Below are 21627 nucleotides of genomic sequence, written 5' to 3' on the forward strand. Positions count from 1 at the left end.
AGTGAGCTGCCAATGATACGATACCTTAGATGCTCTCTCCCTCTAAACCGATCCTGGAAGCCAAATTTCGGGGTTGTTTAATCCTCGATCGTGTCCAGGGGTGTTTGAAAAATTAGTTTGGCATTTATGTTTACGTTTTGATATTATAAAATTATAAATACAAATTCTATATTTTATAGAACATCTGTCATGTTGATTTTTTAGTTTTTAAGGAAAATGGTTAACTGTTTTGGGAGTAAATATTAAATTGAACATATATTTGATTATAAATCTACTACAGACTTAAATTTAAGTTCGAAATATGTGAGCTCTTTAGATAGTTAGATATTTTGATTTAAGGTACTGAGAGAATTTTTGAAGAAACAAATACTTAAAAAATAACCGAAATAGCTAATTAATTTAGATAACAGAAAATCCATAAAATATCAAAAATGGAGTTAAAAAATGTAATTTTCATTGATAGATAATTAACACACTCTGACGACACATATGATTGGCGTTACATCCCAACGCCCCTAGGCTAATATGAACATTCAAACGTATAGATATACATACAAAAGCAACCCGACGAGGGTTTAACCATAATTTTTAGAGCCATCGCCGTCGCCTCTTCTTTTAATTGAAGTATATGTTAAGCTGATATATAGACATATATACGGTTGTCTGTGCCAACGCTGATCATGTGACGACCTCGCATATTGTTCTTTTCCGAAAGAGAAAAAAATCTCCGTTTCATTCATCTTTTTGGTAATCAACCCCTGTCAGACAGACATTTATATATACAATATGTATGATTTTTAGGTACTAATACTCACAGCGCCGGCGTTGAAATTTTCAAGATGAAATCACAACATTTCCAACCACTGTACAGCTGTAAGCGTTGTGATTGGACAATTTGTAGTTAGCCAATCACAATACAAACATGGAATCTACACAACAACAGATACAATACTTATGTTTTTAATAAGTAGGTATCACTTATTTATAGGTTTTTATAAAAATATATGACAGAATAATTAATAATAAGAATAATAATATAAACTTTATTTTAATTTAATAAACAAAAACTAAATTTCAGAAAAACCGAAGAAATTTAAATTTTGGTATTCAAATAAAGCAGTGTGCACAAGCAGTTTATATTTCCCATACAGTGCCAGCTGAGGTAAAGTAAGCAGTTTACATTTACCAAAAAAAATGCTCTTAAAATTCAAAATAAATCAAATTCTGATCTTTGTGCCATAATTTTCTTGTTTTAAATTTCTGTGATAATTGGGCCTCACCAAAGGTAAATATAAAATTATTTCCTTATTTATTTACTGAAAGGAGCCATTATGATATATTACCAGATATGAAGAAAGTAGAAAGCAGGAGCCAAACTTAGGCCGGAAGTTCAACTGCTTTAATAACTGTCAAGTTAAAACTGTAAAAAAAATTACTTGTAAGTTTGTTTTGTTTTAAACCATTTTTATTTCTAAAAAATTAACATGCCTTTTGTTGTTGTTGTTTGTAGCTAGAATTATAATCACTAATTAAGTAAATGTTTTGTTTCTGTTCTTAATCCATTTGGTGTTTTCCTTCTTCTTTTTTGCTTTGTTTTTATCTTTCGATTCTGTTATCGCTTTAATTCTATTAAAATTTAACATGAAAGTTCAGCTAAAAATTGCTCAATTGTTACATTCAACGTTATACGCCTTGTTTTTGTGTTGTTTTTATTTTTTGTTTGATTTTGAAATGGATTGATTCGTATAACAGCTTGAGGCGCTAGAGTTTTATTAACAAAGTTTTCATTTTTCATAATGTGTATATGATGCGTGTTTATGCGTATAAAAAACAAAAACAAATTTACGCCCTAGAATATATTACCAAGTAAATAAGTAAGTAAGTAAGTAAGTGGTAAATATATATATTAACTGAACACAACAAACCATTTTTTACATCGCTTGAATTGGCTAGATAGAGCAAATAAGGTCTTGGGGAAAGGGTTGGTAAATTACCCTAACTAATTAATTCAATTATTAATATATGTATTAATTAGAACAAGGTCTGGGGAACGTAATGTACATAATGTGCAAATATGTGCTGCCAACGGAAGGGGTTGGGGTGGGGGTATGATGAACAACAAAATGATATTAACAAAAACCTTCGACTAAGAATTAAAGCTACCTAAAAATTACAGATCAATAACAACCAAAGAAGATGTAGTAGAATAATTAATTAAGGGGTGTTGCATCCTCTCGCTTCCTGCTGCTACTTTTTACATACGTAATTAATGGATACAAGTGTGTTTTGTTATTTTCGCTATTAGCCCTAGAATTTTGTTTTGTGAACATCATGGACGGATGTTAATCTGAAGTAAAAATTGTTTTCTCTTTTTTTTAGTGGCGCACAGTGGGCGCGCCTTGCTGGCTCTGCATACAACCCGTGAAGTCAGCAAAAGGGGGAAATGGGGATTCCAAGGAATAGAGGGGGGAAAAGGGCACTTGTCGCAATTTTGATTTACACTAAAGTTAACTATACTATATAATCAACAGCTCCTCCTACATCATCGTCCAGTTTTGCTTTGTTTTTCTTTTGTTTTTTTGTACAGTGATCGCTCGCATCATCATCGCAGATGTGTAGATATCAGTAATATATATGTATGTAATGCTATATCATAGGCATCTAAGGCATAGTTCTTGTCTAAACAATAAAGTTCCCTTTACTCATATTTCGATTTTACCAATTATTTACAACAATTTCGTATCACAATTGTAATTTTTGCATTTGTTTTTGTCTTGTTGCTTTCCATCTCTAACTCGTTTTTGTTTCTGTAAAATTTTCCTATGCTTCGCTCTCTGTGTTGTATGCAAACTGACGAGCAGCACTGTGCGAATATTCGAAAGGTTTTGCCCACAAATTTCTGGGAGTGTGTTATTGTGTTAGATATAAGTTCGAATTTGAAACTAGGAGCTATGTATGTATGTGAAAGGTACGAGTATATTATAATTGAATTCATAATTCGATAACCTCTTTGCTAAGCTAAAAGAATCTGTATCTGTATCTGTGTATCTGTGTATCTGTATCTCGGTGATTTGAAATCGTTTGAAAGTGCCCCCGAAAGCATGCTACACACTTTTGAGCGCCTTTTGAAACGATCCCCCATGTGAGGGGGGTAGAGAGTGTGTGTATGTTTGTATATATCCTGGCTATATTCTTGTATATGTAACATTCGCTTGTATATAGATATAGCTTCTCGATTTATATCCGCTTTAAAGCGTTTAATTAAACTTGCTGCCTTGTCGCATTAAACTCTGAAAACATAACAAATTTAAAGCCCTTCGCTGAAACTGTATAGGCGTATATATATATATACTATATATATATATATCTGATGTATCTATATGTGGTGTGTGAGTGAGTGTTGTGGGATAGAGGGAAGAGACGACTCTAAAACCATAAATTGCCACCTTTGAGGCGAGCCTTAGCTAATATGTGTTTTTATGTATGTATAATGCACTAAAACCGACTTAAGCGGACTTACTAACGTAAGTTGGTTGCTGGTTGCTGGCCAGTTGAACCGGCTGGAAATTATTGCCAAGTACTTAAGGACTAAACTACGAACCTAAGGCATAATATAAGACTACATAACAGGGTTCTCTCCTTGTCTCTCCGGAAAGGTATTTACGTCCATCGACTCGTTAAGGGATTAGGTAACTACGTAGCTCTCATTTGATCATTCGTACTCTCTGCATGCAGATCATAAAAATATGATGAGTTATCTCTAACTAACTATATATGTATATATATATATATATATATATCTGTGTGCATATATATATATATATATGTAACGTAGACATAAGTGTAAACGTAGAACTAGATGGTAAGTGTATAATTTGCTCTGAGCTTAACTGTGTGCCTGGTTGTGGAAAATCTCTCAAAATTGAGCTAAGTAAATATTCTGAATCTGTTGATTCGCCGGGTATGCAATACACCCGAGCTCCTCAATACGTCTCGATCCTATCCTCCGGATCCTGGGCCGGCAAGCTGGCTATGCATCCATCTCCAACTCCTACTTGCCGGCCAACTGTGGCTGCTATTGGTGGCTCTTGCTAAGCAGATGCGCATTGAACTCGTAGACATTGTTCATCTGCTCGCCGCAGATGTTGCAACGCCACGGATTGCTCTCACAGTGGCAGCCCTTGTGCAGGAAGTACAGCGTCTCGTCGGGGAATTCGATTCCACAGAAGTGGCAGGTGAGGATCAGTTTGCGGTTGAGCAAAAGATCGCCATCCTGGCCGGTCGACGTGATCGTTCCATTGCAAATGGGCGTCGAATTGGCGCCATTGCTGGCATTTGGAGTTGCGGGCGCGGGTGGACCACCGCTGCCACCTCCTGATCCAGCGCCTCCAGTGCCGCCATTTACACCACCGGATCCTGTTCCGGAGCCATTGCTGAGGCTGTTGGACAGCACACTATTGTTGTTATTGTTGTTGCTACTCTCCAAAGGTGTGGCATTCCGGGTGATCCGGTTGTTGGCCTTGGCGCAGATGCGTCGCTTAAGATCCTCGCGCAGGAGCGACTTCAGTGGCGAGACCTGGTTGGTATTAGATTAGTTAATAATAATTTGATTTACTAATAATTATTTTAAGGACAGACCTTGATCAATGAGGTGATTCTGTTGTTGTTGTTGCTGCTGTTGTTGTTATTGTTGTTGGAAGCCTGCTCAGTATCGCTGCTGGGATCACTGCCATTCATCAGGTCCTTCTTGTCCACATCCTCGGCCATGGGCTCCTTTTTTAAATAGGAATAAATAGATTAACATTATTAAACTATGAACCATTTTTAAAATATTTAAAGATGAAGGAAAGATTTCACTATAAACTATACAACATATAATGGCTTATATAGTTTCTATAGTATTAATCCTTAACTATAAACTTTAGTAGCGATCAACTTACTAACATATTCCTACCACAACTTTTTAAAATAACCCTACAAAAATACACAAAATAAAATACTTCATTCCGAGTTTAGTTTTGTGAAATTAACCCTCAACTTCGTTTTGGGTCAAGATCAATCGCTGAATCAAACACCAGTGTATATGTAAAGCCCTGGATCTCTCGGAAAGCCATAAAGCCACCTTAACCAAATTAGGTATGCAGTCTTTTGTGATGCACAACAGGTTTTTCAAAATATTGTTCCGCCTTCGCATGTGGATAGAGCGGATGGAGAGGTGATATTTTATGACTCGGACTACTATATAACTCCGAATCAGTGTAGAGCACTTAAGTTGCATTAATTATTAGAACTCAAATGTAATGGGAAATATTATAGAAAAGCTATACATTCCTAAGGGCTTTCTTATATATTGAATATGCAGATATTTTGACTTTAATGTAACCCACAATTTAAATGTAATAGTGGGCGAAAAGTGGTCCAATTAGTTACAGCTCAGTTTGAAAAACCAGAGCCATAATTACACTGAACAACATAGTAAATATACTGGATGGTACATTGCTTTAATAGTTAGAAAAAAAGAGGAATAAAATGTATTCCATAAGTTCTAATCATTATTATATTATTCTCCTGTATACTATTATTGGTTAAATGTAAAGTCTGATATATACATATATTCTGATTCCATTTACTATTCTATATAAGTGCTTTACTTAACCCCGATTTCCCCCACAAAAGACTCACCTGTTTGATGGGTATCAGACTGATCGACGGCGTTATGTGATTCTCGTGGAGATGATGGTGGTGCGGATGTGGATGCTGGTGGTGCGGATGATGGTGGCTCTTGAGACTCGCACTCAGGCTGGAGGCTGTGGTGCTGGACGTGATGGGTGTGGCCTTTGTGTTGCAATCCATGGGCAACTCCACCGGGGATTGCATGATCAGGGCGCGATCTTTCACCTTCTCGCCATTGGACTCGATGCTATTTCCATTGCTAATCGAGTTACTGTTGTTATTATTGCTGCTGTTGTTGTTGTTGTTGCTCCCGCTTATATTATTGTTGTTGTTGGTAACACAGTTGTTATTGTTGTTGTTGTTGTTTCCCTGTAATGCAGATTCACGCCAAACGCAAATCAGCTGTGTTATTTTGTTGTAAGCAAGGGGAATTTAAAAAAACAAACGAGGGAAAGGAGGTGTAAATTATATACAGACAAAGTCAAAATAATAGCACCGACTTTATCTTCCCGGAAAAGAAAAAGCTAACTTTTATTATCATAGAATTTCGTTTTTAGTTTTATGATAATCGGAATACTATACATATAATATAACTGCCAGAGAAACGGTTGCTAAATGTAGAGGATCAGTAAGTATCTTTCAACAGTAAGTAACTCTGAACAGAAAGTATCTATGAACAGAATGTAAATATGATTAGTAAAAACCTATGACATGTAAGTATGTATGATCAGTTACTAACTTTGAACACTAATAAACAATGACTTGCAACTTTTGTAACACAACACATATCTGAGACTTGGCCGGCAGCAGTCACTTCGTTCCAGGGATGTTTGAACCAGTTGGGAATTATATGCACAGGGTAAGAGCAAGCTATTTCAATGAAACTATGGAGTTATTCGTCTATATAATTTTACTAGAATATAAGTCGGACCATGGCGAATCGGTGGACTGTATACATATATATATATATAGCTGATATAGGCACAATCGGACGATTTATAGAACTATGATCAGTAAGTATCAATGAACATTGAGTAACTATGACCAGTAAGTAGCTATGACCAGTAAGTAACTATGATCAGTAATTAACTCTGATTAGTAAGCATCAATGAACAGCATGTAACTTTGACCAATAAGTATTTATGATCAGAATGTATAAATGACCAGTAAGTATCTATGAACACTAATAAACAATGACTTGCAACTTTTGTAACACAACACATTTCTGTAAAGTCGGAGCATGGCGAATCGGTGGACTATATATATATCAAATTTAACTAGAAACTTTAAAACGGAACAAGAAGAAGAACAAAAATAATTGTGTTTGCTACGGTGCTTAAGTACACTGGTTGAGAAGCGCAGAGGAGGGCACTTTTTTGAGAGAGTGAATGCGAGAAAAGTATTACACATATACAGTCACTTCGTTCCGGGGATGTTTGAACCAGTTGGAACAAATTTAAGAGCAAGCTTTTCAATGAAACTATGGAGTTATTCTTCTATATAATTTTACTAGTATATAAGTCCGAGCATGGCGGATCGGTGGACTATATACATATATACATATATATAGCTTCCATAGGAACGATCGGAGAATTTTAAGATAAAACAATTATAACTTTTAATGTTTTCAATAGACTTTCATCAAATTTGATATATAGCCATTATATATTAATCTAGAATTTTGTGTACAATTATATAAGTACAAATTATAAGTTTGTAATACATATTTTAAAAACCCCAGAAAAGATTTTCAAATCAGTGCTATTACTTTGACCATTACTGAAGCCTTGGACACTTACATTAAACAGCTCCGTATTGCCGCTCTCGCCCAGCGTCGAGATCTCCACATGCGGCGTGAGGAAGTGCATCGGCGGCGTGGCATTCTCCAGGGATCGCATCGATTCCCCGCTGTCGCTGGCCGGCGGCGCCACCTGAGGCGGCTGATGCTGCTGCTGCTGCTGCTGCTGTTGCTGTTGCTGAGATTGAGATTGCACCGGTACAGGACTGAGTCCTGGTGGAACGTAGCTGGCCGCTGCTGCTGCCGCAGCCGCCGAGGCCTGTGATTCGAGAGCCAGAAGCAGGGAGGAAGTACCACCCGGTCCGGGGTTATCCAGATCGATGCCGTGCCGGTTGAAGAAGTGGATCCGCAGGGACTTCATGGAGCCTGCCCGGTAGCTGCACAGTGGACACGTCTTTACCAGGTCATGCTGACCCACATGCTCGTTCTGGAAGTGGGCACGCATTGCGATCTGGCGCTGGAAGCCCCTGTTGCAGATCGGGCAGTGGTACGGCAGCGTCTTTGTGTGCGTGGTAAAGTGCTCCGCCAAGTGATCCTTCCGGAAGAATCGCTTCTGGCAGACCCGGCACTCGTAGGGCTTCACGCCCGTGTGCCGCATCTTGTGGCGTCGCATATTGGCGCCATTGGAGAACTTCATGTTGCAGACATCGCACTCGAAGACCTTGCGGGAGCTGCTGTTGCCGCCACCCCCGCTGCCACCGCCTCCGCCACCGCTGTTGCCCGCTGGCGAGGAGCTAGCCGAGGAGCTGGAACCGTTGCCCGTCTCCCCCTTGACGCCACCCTCCATGTGACCCAGGCTCATGTTCTCCGGCTCGTCGCCGCGCATGTCCTCGCTCTTGAGGCGCGCCGCCACAGCTGCCGCCGCCGCGGCCTGACCCGCCAGACACTGGACCACATGGAGCAGCAGGGAGGCACGTGAGCTGGTCTCAAAGCTATCGCAACGCTCGCAGCGGAACGTCATGGGCGGCGAATGTGGCCCGGTGCTGAGATTCGTGGGCGTGGGCGTCGGTGAGCGTGGCTCCTGTAGCTCCGACTCCGAGGCGGAGGCGGATGAGGCCGCCTCCTTGAGGCTACGCAATGCCATTGCGTTATGATGTAGCAAGGCCGCTGTGGTGGGCGTCATGTCCACAATAATGCCACCACCAACTGACGGGCTGGTGTCCTTCAAGGCCAGCTCCATACTGCTGGCCGCCGTACTAAGAGTTTCGGCCATCTGCAAAGGAAAATTATATATATTTTAGTTAGTTTTGAGCTGGGAAAATGCACTGAGAACTACAATAGTCAAGGATAATTTTATCCTTTTTAGAGATGTCACAGGAACCACAAATAATTTTTAAATAAAGGGGTAATTTGTAAACTTGAATATTATATTTATTTTATTCATATTTCCTCTCAGTGCAATAAAGATTAGACCCAGGCCACGCCCAAAAATCGATGACAAGTTGTGGTTGCCTTTTTTCATTATTTTACCTATTTTATTCTCAACTTTTTTTTGTTGTGTTTCGTATTTTGCAGTTGGTTTTTGGCATTTCAAGTGCTTCCAAGCTAACCAGAGAGACCCAAGCCCAAACTCAGACTTCGACTCTAATAAGCCAAATTGGTGTCAGCGTCGCAGCTTCGTGGGGGCTGGCTGGAGGGAGGGGATAGGGGGGAACCTGCGCCAAGAACCCAAACCACCGACCAATAGCAACAACAACGACCATTTTTGGGCGGCCTTGTTGTTGTTTCTGGCCATTGACGTTGACTTCGTGCTATGAAAATACCAAAGTTATTGGGGCCAATTACTGGTCTTGCAGGTGGGCAATCATTTGGACACCCAGGCACAAACAAAAACACACAAGCAAACACGTTCAAACATTGTCAGAGAGAAGATATGGGAAGTGGGGGAGAGCGAGGAGAGGGGAGAGGAGGTGGGAGTACACACACACACATCAACAAAATCAGAACTACAACAACTTTAACTTCATCATCACTCACTGGCCAAATCATTCAAAAAGTTTGCCACAAACACACAATGGCCACCAACTGACATTTGGCTAAGAAGTTCTAATGATGTTTAGGCCAAACTCTAACGTCTTCTATTTTTATTCGAAGAATAGATTTTAAACGGGAAGTAGTGCAAGTATTTATAGAAGGGAAAATTATAGTTAATAATTAAACTATTTAGGAAAGGGAAGTGAAACCTAATAAAACTATAAAATTTTAAAGGATCGACATAAAACTCATCTTAAAGTTTGTGCAATAATTTAGCATATTATTTATTTTAATTCAAAAGAGTTTAATTGATTTTTAATAAGATATATAACACCATTAAATACCAATTTAATAAGATATATAATACGATCAAAAATACCCTTTATATTTGACATTCGAACTTGTCAAATTACGTATCCGACTTGTGGTACCGAACAGCAAGAACTTAATTCTTCAAGAATCCTAACTTAAAGTATGATAAATAATTTGGCATGTTATGCATTTTAATAAAAACTGATATGAGTCTAAAGGCTTTCCTTAATATTAAAGGGAAATGGTCAAGAATATAAATAAAATTACGTATCCGACTAGTGGTACCAAAATATAAGAAGTTAATATTTCATGAATCTCATCTCCAAGTTTATGAAATAATAAGCCATATTATAAATTTTAATAATAAAAAAATTATGAGTCTAAAGGCTTTCCTTAATATTAAAGGGCAATGGTCAAGAATATAAATAAAATTACGTATCCGACTAGTGGTAATTGGTGATTGTGAAATAATTTGACATATTATACATTTTTATAAAAACTGGGATAAGTCTGAAGGTTTTCCTTAATATCAAAGGGAAATTGTTGAAAATATACAAAAAATTACGTAGCCGACTAGTGGAACGGAACAGTAAGAGCTTAATGGTTCTGAAAAGTCAACAAATAAGATCCACTTAAGTCACCCACTTTCTTTCAAAATGAGACCAGCTAATGACCGTCTTTAAATGGAATTTAATTACAGAGAGTTATTTATAATGTTTAAGGAATAAGATAGTTATAAGATAGTTTACGTATACGTAATACGAAATACTTTCAATTATTATCTTATCTTATTTGTCAATAATGTAAGAAATTGATGTGAATTCATACAATTTGGTTTAATAATAAGGAATCCTTCTAAGTCCCTACAAGATCAGCAGACTCAGAGCTTCACAATTACCAAAATTGAATATTATTTGGTGATTTTTTCTTCACAATTGTAATGTACGATTTAATGCTTAATTTAGACTCATCGACCATATTTTGCACAGTTTTAGAAGCCTCGTATTCCATCCCCATTGTGCAATATTGACTTACTGACGGATGTCACCATCACGTCGTCTGGCCTGGGGTTTTTGGCAATAGGTCAGATGCGGCTCAGATGTGCTCGTGGCTTTGACTGGTGGCAAAGACAACGAGGTGAGGAGATGGTGGAGACACATGTCAGGTGCGGATGTGTGTTTGGGGTGCAGTGTGAGTGTATATCGGGCAGCGTATAAATCATCATCCATAATCAACCGAATGGAGCTGGCCAAGCTCTTCTCGCGGCTAATTTAAGCCGACCTTGGATGCTGTCTGTGCATTAGCATTAGCCAGATCACAAAAGCCAAGAGCCAAGAGCTAAGAGCTAAGAGCTCAGAGCCAAGAGCCATGGGGGACGACCTCAGCCCCGACCAGATTCCCTGGGCCCACATACCATTTATATGCATACATAAGTATATGTGAGTGTTTGATATATGTGCATTTCGGGCCAGGTCAACTTTGAGCTATGAAAAATGAATGTGTGTCGTAGGCCTATTTTGGACGCATCTACATAATTACAAATTCACTTTTTCGATGCGAACGGGTTTCGGTTTTGAGTACAAGACTTCTTTTTCCACCGCATCCCAGGCCACTTAAATGTTGTAAACTTGTAAACATTAGCAGCGAGCACAAAAACCCCAAAAAAAAATCAAAAAAAAACTAAAAACGAAAAAAAAAAAATCTGAAGCGCTGAAAAACGCACAAAAAAGTCGGTTTGCATTTTTAGTAATTATGAGGCGCTGTTGGCTTTGGCATTATAAATGCCATAGTTGCCAACCCAATGGAGTCATTGGGTCAAGTTTTAGAGTGCAACTGGGTCAGGCTTTATCATTATTATCATTATCACCACCAGCCCCAGCACCATCATCATCATCATCATCATCGTAATCTCTGGCCAAGCGGTGGCCAACACACAACCCAACTTGTCCGGGCTTTTGGGTCTCCCAGTCTCGGGTCTTTGGGGTGTCCCGCATTTTCACTTGCTCGCCGGCCCGCTGTTCCCAATTCGAAGCCCCAAAAGCCGAACGAATATATGTATAAAAAAAAAGAAAATATATAAAGCTTCGCTTGGGCTCTGAGCCGCTCTGGAAACGAGAGAAATGGTTGGAGAAATGCGAAATGGGAGCACACACACCGCACACACAGAAGTGAGCGACATAATTGGAGCGCCCCGAGAGCCCTTAATGATGTCGCACACTGTCCACTGAACTAACCAGAAAGGTAATTTTAAAGTGAATGGTTTTGAGGCAGATATTAAATAAACAATGTTTATAAGACAGTGATAGCAATCTTCGATTAATAGATAATGAAGACGACTCTTATGATGTTTGCGTTTTTTTTTTTACCAATTTTTGATATAAAAACTTTAATTTATGACTATAAACCACTGTGCATAAGCCTGCAGGGTTAATATGTCTCAAATATTTGTTAATTATTATTTAATAGTCTTAAAAATCGAATTTTTTTCAACATTTATAGGTAATTTTATAACTATTTATTCTTAATAAAACATTCAAAATGTATTTTGTCCCACTATTGCTTCATTTTTAGGCCAAAAATGGTACTATACCTTTTCAAAGGCTTTCCCAATTTCTTCCCAATATCGAAAAGGATTATTTCCATTCAAATTCGATATAACATTTCGACCAACTGTGCTTGTTGGACTTGTAGGCCAAATAGGTCTTTTTCATAGCCTTAGGCCGCCGCGCACGAATCCCATTCAAATTCAAATTGGAATCAAAAGCTAGTTTATTAGCATTGCATTGACCAGTGCGTTGCTATTGTTGCTGTTGTTGGTTGGAAGTTAACAAAACAAAAACGGAATGGGAGTCGGAATTGGTATTGGAATCGTCTGCGGATTGGAAGTGGAACTGGAAGTGGAGTCGCATCTTTTTGAAGGCAACTCACTTTCGAGGCTGGATCTTAATGCAAAATAGACCATATAACACTCATACACACACACACATATACACTCGTGTTTGACCTTAGCAGCGATTTTTACCGGTTTTCCAGCGTGGGAGCGGGAAGGGGAAGGGAGAGTAGCGAGCGAGAGGGGGAACAAAAATGAGTCAGTCGGCCGTTGGGGAGTTGTTGTTGCCAGCTACTGTTTCGTAGCAAATCAATGAAAATGAACCATTCCCAAATGTTCCCCCCAAAAAAGAAACAACAACAACAGCAAACAACAAACATGTGCGTCGAAATGAGAACAAGAACAGAACGAAGAGAGAGAGAAACCACTTTCCATGGTGACACACTTTTGCTACGTGCTCTTTTGCTACTTTTGCCGCTGCTGCTGCAACAACAACAACAACAAGTCGCCGCCGCGACTCCCATAATAGAAAGTGGAACAGGAATTTCCCCCCCATCAATGCCAGAGAGCAAGGCACGGCACGGCGATGATTTCATTTTGGCCTGGCCTGCACATTGCGAAACACTTGCCACGGCCAACAGCAGCAGCACCAACAACAACAACACCAACAGCAAGGCGGCATCGAGAAAATCAAGAAAGAAACGGGCGAGAAAGAAGTGGGGGCAAAAAAAATAGTTCAGTGGGAGACCAAAAGCAGCTGAGCGGCAAAGCCGAAAAAGAGAGAGCCGTAGAGCCCCTCTCTGCAATGTTGCAAACCTAGCTATTCTTTAAACAGAGCAGATCACAAAATAAGCGAAGCTTAGGCAGTTTGACGTAAAACATGGCACCAGTTTATGAATAGCTATTAATGTAATATTAATAACGTTTATTTAATATTTTTATTTTAAAAAATTCAGCAATTAACGAAGCGATTTTTTTTTAATGTTAGGTATTTTTGGCTATTTTTGTTTTCCTGTTAAGCTACAAAAGACAACCCATGGCAACACTGCCTCCTTGTATACAAACTCTCTCCATGCATCTCTCTTTTCTTGGAGCCCAGCGCATGTCCCGTTTTTGTTTATGGTTCTCAATCCCGCTCTCTCCCCATTGTTGTTGCAGGTGCATGCTTTTCACGCCTGCCGCTTTTGTTGTTGCCTGCTACTGGTGGTGCTGGTGTTTTTGCTCTCACTGCAATTGCAATTGCAATTTTGTTGCATTAGGCGCGTGAATTAATTTCTAATTGATGGCACCGCCAACGACCATGCTGCCCCACTTCCGATTCCCAGAGAGTCGGCTGCCCGCTCTGCTCTCTTTGGTAAGTGGCTACGTATAATTTTTGTTGTGTTGACCTAATTATACGCTCATTTTGATTCACTTGATTTTCTCTGCACACAAACACACACACACACGGCACACGCACACACACTCTTGGGCACGAACGTTTCGTCACTGCGACAAGTGGAGCAGGCAGCGACGTTGGCCGAGACTGCGAAGCTGGCAGAGTGGCAGACAGAGGATGGCGACCGTAATTTCTTGTGGTTACTGGGACGCAAAATAAAAATATATAGTAAATCAGGTGGGAGATCCACGGATATCGCCCCGAAACGCACTACCAACTCTATTGTTTCGGATATTTTAGAAAGAGCATATATCAATCATATCTTCGATTTCCCACAGAACATTCCGAAATACCAAAGCAAACTGAACCGAACTGAATCCAAACTGCAATAACTATTGGAAATGGAAATGGATGTGGATGACTGGGAGAACCGAGTGTATCTGTCCCTGTCTCTGTCCCTGTACCCGTACTCGCATCCATGGCTGTGTGGGTTCTTGTAACTGTGTCTGTTTTGTTTGGGACGGAAATGCCAGTGGCGGGGCTCGAGGGGGTAGCCCTCCCCCCATTGCCAGGTGACTCAGAGTTCAATGGGAAAGGGGGATCGTTTATTAGCCACATTTATAGGCACACTCAAAAAAATATATGCCAGTTTTGCAATATTAATAATATAGTCCATTATATTAGATTGTTAAGTAAATGTATAGGATGTCACTTTAAAATTAGGAGTTTTATTTATTTAAAATGGTTCTTTGCTATGTCGACTATTTATAATAAATTTAATAATAATAATTTACTTTTTGCTATTGGCAGCGCACCCTTTTCAGTTATAAATTACTAATTCTATCGTCCTAGAATTTGTATAAAAGATAAAATAATATTTATATTTTATATATCCAAAATGTGATATAGGTCATGCACTTAATATAAGAGATTTCATTCTATAAATTCATAAAAGGCACACCTACAGACTCTTACTAAATACAATAGACGCAAATACTTTTCTCAGATATCTCTTTTTAAAATACCTCATCAATTGCTTAAAAATCTCCATAATTTAGAGGGAATGCTTTTAATTTGAAGGCCTTTTTTTGTTGGGCTATTGGATTCGGATTCTCCCATGAAGATGAGGTTGTGGATGTGGATCCCGAACCCCCTTGGCGCCAAACACCACTGGCGAAGATTTGCCAATCGCCGCTCTCCGGCACACAAACACAGAGAGAGCACGCGAGAGGCAGCACACTCACACAGACACACACACGCCCGCAGAGTGGCTGGCACAGAGACACAGATCAGCAGCAGCAGCACCAACAGCAACAGCAACAACAAAGACGCAGCAGAATTTGAAATTAGGTCAACAGGTTTGGCTGCTTGTAGTGGTGGCCTGAGCCAGTTACTCGAGCGTCGTCGTCTTTGCCTACGACCTCGGCTGTCATCATCATGAGAGGAGGAGGAGGAGGAGGAGGAGGAGGTGAAGGTAGGTGCGCGGGAGCACCAGAGGGAGCAGCAGCAGCACCACCAACAACATCCAAGCTATCCGCCGCCAACGCAATATGCGTTCCGTTCCGTTCGCTCGTCGTTTATTGCACCACAGTTCGTGCAGTTTTCAGTTTTCAGTTGCTGTGGGGGAGATGCACTCACACACACACACATCCGAATTGAGAACACTGCAGTGGGGGTGGGTGGAAGGGGTTGCTAGAGGGTGGCACGAGGGGCAGCAAGGGTGCCCTGTCACTGTGTGCGTGTGCTGCTTTCGGGGAATGAGCCAGGGATGCAGCGCATCATTCTGGCATCCAAATGCAAGAGATAAATTGGGAATCGATAAAGCCATTGACAGTAAATCCCATAAAGGGTAGCCGTAGGGATGGGGATTGCAATAAAATACAGGTATTCACAATCAATTCTCTTACAATTTATGATGTCCTAGGATTCTATGTTGCAAAAACGTAAACTATATTTAAAATACTATCCCAAAAAAAAATATCTCAAGATATATACAAAAATATTTAATTAAATAAGAAAAATATGCTAATTTTACTTTAAAAATAGAAATCAAACCAAAGACAATATATAAATAAGATGGGACTACCTTTGATGTATTCCAATCAGAAACACAAGTTTCTTTCGCTTATCAAATCTAATATGAAATGCCCAAACTCAGAATTCTTGTATACTAATTAATTTATTTAAAATATAAAACTATATCTCCAACTTAAGGAATCCGAGCCCATTCTTGTAAACTCAAATATCCGTGAGAAAATGTGTAAATTCATTGGGTTCCGATTCCGTTCATTTAGAACCGAAATCGGAAATAGGAACAGGTGTGACTGGCATTTCGAAATGTTCAGATTTAGATAGCCGTATTAACCCCTTCTCGGATCGGCAGGTAGCCTAGCAATCTTCTGGCTTGGAAACTGTTGCGAAAATGCGCATATGTTCTGAAATGGAAACTCAATGCTGAGCGGAGCCAACTGGCGAGACCAACTCGAGTTTCTGATTTGATTTCGATGCAGCCAAGAGATTTCCACATACTTCTTAGTTGGTTTCTGTGTCACAATCGAACACACACACACGAGACACACACACACGAGACACACACACAGGCTGTCGGATGCGAAAAGGTGGTTAGATGAGGAGGTGACGGCGGCAGCGGTGGAGCAGGCGGAGTAATGAGCTCCCAGAGAGCTGCAGCCACCTGCAGCAGAGCGAAGGCCCCAGCCGAAGCCGAAGCCGGAGCAGATAATCCCAGTAGAAATGGAAACTAGCTGCGGCAGGTTTAGAAACTGGTATAGCAAAACACCAGGCAGCGGCAGACACACTCATAGCCACAGCCAGAGCAGCAGCAGCAGCAGCAGCACCACCAGCACACATAGGCAATCGACCTTGTAGGAGTGTATTTTGTCTTGGAGCATGCCCGTAAACTGGGCCAACGCGATTGCACTGAAATCAGGTGGGCGTGACGTAGGTAAATACAGTCCAACTCCCTGAAGTTGGATACAGTGTAACTCCACACAATGGGTTATGATAAAGGGCTAAGGGAACACATGCTCATTTCCCTAAAATATGATCTTAAATTTGCATATTTAACTCTCTTTATATCAACGTGATAAATGGGACTGACCCATTTTCTACCATAATTGTATGATCTAATATAAAAATAGATACAGTTTGTAATTTTTTAAAACTAGACTTATCATGTAATGGAATTTTTATGTTTAAGAGAGATCTAAAATTACTTGAAACTCCCAATAAAAGATTCATTATTTCCTATACAGTAACTGACCTATGTCAGTGTTTGCTTTCAAAAATGTATTTGTTATATGTTCTTCTGATTTGTTGTATATCTATTTAAATATGATAATCTTTAAAGACAAAATTTCCCTTTGATATAGTAGGTATTCTCCCACAAATATAAATAGTAAAACTAAGTAAATATTAGAAATAAATAAAAATAATTATCTTTGTTGATATAAATATATTAAACAATTTGTACGCGCACTTACGATCATAGATTATAGATTTAAATATTTTTGATTGTTTGAATAATCACTGTTGACCACTTTTTGTTTAAACAGTTTATAAAGTCTTTAAACTGGAATTTTGTTGTATAAATGTCCAAGAATCGCAGTTTTGAGCAAATAAATCAAGTAGAACCGACATGGGAGCACAATTTTTGGCAAATAAAACCTATAAATATTATAAATTAGATATTCCAACTCGAAGTGCAAATATGGATGTTTCCAATAAAAGGAAGTTTCACTGTACGTTGGCCAATAAGTGTGTGCTTGTGTGTGTGTGCCGACTGGCTGTGTGTGTGGGAAAGCTGGCTGTACCCTTGGCGCCCATTAATCCATGGCGGAAAATCCACGGAAAATCTGTCGCAATCGGACAGATATCCGAAATAGCCAGGCAGGCGCTGCTCGCAGGAGTTTCGTAATTACATACCCGCCACAGCCTTGGCTTCCGAATTTTCAGTTTACAGTTTACAGTTTCTTTTTCAGTTTCTTCTTTGTCGGCTCTTCGATTCTTCTCAGTCCGATTCTTCGGCTTTTTAGCTTTTCAGTTTCTTCAGTTTGTTTTGTGTCAGTTCTGTTCAGCTTTTCGTTTTCGTTTTTCGCCTTTTGACTTGGCATTAGCACAGCTGGAGTCTTTTGCAACGCTCTCGAAAAAAAAAGAAACGCGCTGCGGTGTTTGGCAATTTTAGATTTCAAAATACCACAAGGTGCATTCTAACACACACGCACACAGAAGCACACGGGCACACACAAACACACACACACGTGCTCTGCTCGCTCTCGCGCTCTCCTCCTCTCCCACACAAACACACACACACACCAACACTGTGACAGTGTGCAGTTCTTGGATTGGCTTGGATCTATGTTACTCAATGGGCTCCTCCGGGGGTGAAGCCGGGGGAGGCTTTGCAATTTGCGTACACTGCGCGGAGTCGCTTGGATTATTCAACAGCAGAACTAACCTCCCGCAAAACTGCAACTGGAGCACACAGCGCGACACAACAACAACAACCGTAAGTGTGTGGATGTGGATGCACTCGAACCGAGAAATCCGAACCCGAATCCGAAACCGACTCCGACTCTGACTCTGACTCCGAAATGAACGAGAAACGCGCGGCTTAAAGGGCAAGTGAGTTAGCTGCGGGGCCCAAATAATAATAATAATAATAACAACAATAATAATAATAAAACTGTCAGCGGACAACGCGCGCGCGGTGGCCACATCCGAATGGGCCAAAAGACGAATCCACTCTGAGCGGATTCGGATTCGGAATCGGAATCGGTATCTCAACGCTCCACGCTGCGCTGCCTCTGCCTCGGCCACTGCCAGCGTCGCTGCTGTGGCGCCGCTCGGTGAAACAAAAACAACTCAAGCGATTCCGATTCCTCAAGGCCTACTATTTAGGCCAAAAAATAATGTACCAGCAGCAGCAGCAACTACAACACGGAGCGGCGCAGTGGCAGCAACTCGTTTCTTACAGAAATGTAAACGTTCTAATTGAGTTCTCATTTATGGCCCGCCGCCGCTGCCGCTGCTGCTGCTGCTGCTACACCGACTGTGCAACCGAACCAAGCCGAGTACTTGTTGTAATTGTTGTTGCCGCAATGCCCAAAAAGCATCGGAAAATGTTTTTATCCGGCTGACAGGCACAACCATTTTCAAATTGGAAACAAGTTTACTGAACCCTCCACCAAGTTGGCGTTTTTCCACCAAGAGCAACAGAAATCACTTGTCCACAGCACAGATCGGGTATCTTTTGGCCAAGCATCTTATGCTTGTATTTCATCAAAGTCCAACAAAGATCATGTATCGTTTTTGGGGTGGGTTGTGAGTTCATTGGCAAAATATCTTAGGCATGAGCGTTTAGACTCTTAAAAAGTAATAATCACTAAAGTATAAGCTATACTATAAATTTAAAACAAATATTACTGCATTTTAGTTGAAGTTTGTGGCAAAACCAGCTTAATAAATTATCTATTTGGGCACAAAACTTGTGGGTATTTACGAAATACTGAAACTGCATGGACACAAATATTAGGTATCTTTAGGGCATCTATATTCGTAGGCTATATCTTTCATGATTGAGTTAATGATAACTTTAATAAATTAAGAACAAGATAATCTTAAAATTTTCCGAGGCAACAAAGACTTTATTCATCCTTTAAGCAATGTTTTTTTTTTTAAATCAAGAAAGTAAACTATCTTCGGAATGCTAAATTTTCGCTTTTTTTGAAGCAATATTTATAGATATTTTAATATGCAAATTTGTACAACAAATCAAAGTTTCAAATGCTCATAACTGAGCCAAAAATTCATTAATTTTAATTTGGATACCTTTTCTTTGTAAGTTTTTGATAGTTTAATAAATCTGCATAATCAATTTAAAATTCTTAGCAACAATAGTAAGTTTATTTCGAGTCACACTTTGTCAACTATAAGGTTTTATATACTTCGAATTTATATTAAAGTAAATTGTTTACTTCAAAATTGAGGTCTTGACATCAAAAAAGATCTGCAAATGTTAACTAAAAGATCTTAATACTAATATTTGCTTGTGGAACCATTGATCCATATTTCTCAAGCGGGATGTCGACCAGAACGTTACGGTTTGAAAGTTTGGCGTTCGTAAGCCGAAAATAACCTCGTTTATGTGGTAAAAACTGAACCTAGAGAAAAGGCCAGAACCTGTTTGGTTTCTTATACTTTTGAGATTTAACCATTGCGAATGCATAAAAAGTTAATAGAACAGGCTACGGATATCCGAGTCTGATGCATTTTCGGGAATAGCTAGTCGTCCCATTCATTTTCATCCTCAACCTCCTGGCTGAGTTGGCTCCTCCGCCTTTGATCGTGATTTCTTTTGTGACAGCGACGCTTTGCCGCATGGAAGGCAGCTCTGATTTCCGTTATGTAATCCGATATGACATATCCACTGGTTTTTTGGATGTCTTGTTATAAACAAAGTATTTCTTATTGAATATAAATAATGTTATAAATAAAAGTCTACTCACCTAAAAGGGTTTTGTTTATGTTTTTATATTGATTGAACGCTTGTTTGTTAGAAACACCGGCGTAGTTAAAAGAAAGCATGATATTATCGGTAAAAAGCTTTACAAGGCATTTCTTCAGAGGTGTTATTTCGCCATCTGGCCTTAGTAGTCGACGCATTAAACGAGCCTAGAATGCAATCGATTAATATTTTTAAAGTAAAGCTATCTAAATGTTATTAAAATGATACTGTCAACAGTTTGAGGAATCATTTAGCGACTCACATAGGGATTGCCGGGCTCTGCCAGGTAGGCGTCCAGTTTTGGCAGCTCATCGGGATCAGAAACGGGGAAATATGAGACATCCACCTCGCAGGCATCAAGGTCGTATCGGCTTTGAGCCAGAACGCCAAGGCGCGTCAGGATTTCGCTTTGGTTGCTCAGGATGTGATCCAGTTTAATTTCCAGTGCATCGAGTTCCTTTCGTGTGCGTTCATCGTTTTTGGTCAAGAGGATATTTACCTCTTCCTGAAGCGCAGTGTACCGGCGTTTTGTCATTATGATTTCTGTGCACTAATTCGTTATTTAAGTATCCGTTTCCAAAACAACCACAAAATCATTTAGTTCATTGTTTTTGTTTTGTTTTGGTGACGCTCAGTTAGAGGTGCAAATACATCGATGAATTCAATGCATCGATGTTTTCGAAATTTCTAAATCATCGATGTTTTTTCACAATCGATTTTCCTGAGCCGTCACTATAAAAAAGTGAGCAAAGGTACGTTAAAGAGATTATAATTTTTATTTTTTAAATATTATTTATATAATAAAGATAAAAAAAGATAAAAAATTTAAATAAAAATTACAATTTGTTTTATAATGCTTAATGTTTTTAACAATAATTTTCAAAAATATTATTTAATATCGATGCATCGATTTTGTTGCACCTCTTTTAGGAAAGCCAGGGCCACGCAGGTCTTTCAAGGAATATAAAACTAAAAAAAAAATTAAATTAAATAATATATTTCTGTGTACTGGTGTTGATTTACATGCTCACTTCACGTTGTTCCTCCGGTATATCGTATATAAAAACGATGTTAACACTGATTGTCTTCCACCTCTATATTTTACACAAATTTTAAAATATTTTATATTGAAAAATTAT

The 21627-nt window shown here is 39.4% G+C and overlaps 2 protein-coding genes and 1 long non-coding RNA gene across 10 annotated transcripts; 1 reads left to right on the plus strand and 2 right to left on the minus strand.

Annotated features, from left to right (window-relative positions):
* Positions 1-1443: 1443 nt before the first annotated feature.
* Positions 1444-18947, minus strand: LOC110182927 (uncharacterized). 8 transcript variants are annotated; one of them, XM_020951103.2, is made up of 6 exons: positions 18440-18752; positions 17466-17649; positions 7473-8684; positions 5683-6042; positions 4639-4773; positions 1444-4576 (listed from the first exon to the last, which is right to left on the minus strand). In XM_020951103.2, the coding sequence occupies exons 2-6, from the start codon at positions 17469-17471 to the stop codon at positions 4076-4078; spliced, it is 2214 nt and encodes a 737-aa protein (XP_020806762.2). In that variant the 5' UTR covers positions 17472-17649; positions 18440-18752; the 3' UTR covers positions 1444-4075. The 8 variants fall into 8 exon arrangements, with proteins under 8 accessions (XP_020806762.2, XP_086684099.1, XP_086684101.1 ...); XM_086827973.1 differs by having other exon boundaries at positions 5683-6075; positions 18440-18734; XM_086827975.1 differs by lacking the exon at positions 17466-17649 and having other exon boundaries at positions 18440-18947.
* Positions 13759-14235, plus strand: LOC147644345 (uncharacterized). Its single transcript, XR_015270557.1, has 2 exons — positions 13759-13941; positions 14094-14235. It is a non-coding gene; the product is annotated as an uncharacterized LOC147644345 (long non-coding RNA).
* Positions 18948-19601: 654 nt separating the features above from the next.
* LOC110182928 (uncharacterized) lies at positions 19602-21301 on the minus strand. Its single transcript, XM_020951105.2, has 3 exons — positions 20751-21301; positions 20490-20655; positions 19602-20426 (listed from the first exon to the last, which is right to left on the minus strand). Exons 1-3 carry the CDS (start codon positions 21021-21023, stop codon positions 20266-20268), a joined length of 600 nt encoding a protein of 199 aa, XP_020806764.2. The 5' UTR covers positions 21024-21301; the 3' UTR covers positions 19602-20265.
* Between the last annotated feature and the right edge of the window lie 326 nt (positions 21302-21627).

Source organism: Drosophila serrata, unplaced genomic scaffold, assembly GCF_035046125.1.
Source record: "Drosophila serrata isolate PLE 108 unplaced genomic scaffold, ASM3504612v1 contig_184, whole genome shotgun sequence".
NCBI classification, from domain to species: Eukaryota; Metazoa; Arthropoda; class Insecta; order Diptera; family Drosophilidae; genus Drosophila; species Drosophila serrata.

Excerpts from the sequence above, each read along its gene's own strand:
- LOC110182927 (XM_086827973.1), bottom strand. Across the intron at positions 6,076-7,472 it reads GCAATACGGAGCTGTTTAAT|CTGATTTGCGTTTGGCGTGA; the intron begins GTAAGTGTCCAA and ends AAAATAACACAG. Across the intron at positions 4,774-5,682 it reads GTCTGATACCCATCAAACAG|GAGCCCATGGCCGAGGATGT; the intron begins GTGAGTCTTTTG and ends TATTTAAAAAAG.
- LOC110182928 (XM_020951105.2), bottom strand. The coding sequence starts at position 21,023 with ATGACAAAACGCCGGTACACTGCGCTTCAGGAAGAGGTAAATATCCTC. Across the intron at positions 20,656-20,750 it reads CAGAGCCCGGCAATCCCTAT|GCTCGTTTAATGCGTCGACT; the intron begins GTGAGTCGCTAA and ends ATTGCATTCTAG. Across the intron at positions 20,427-20,489 it reads CATAAACAAAACCCTTTTAG|ACATCCAAAAAACCAGTGGA; the intron begins GTGAGTAGACTT and ends GTTTATAACAAG.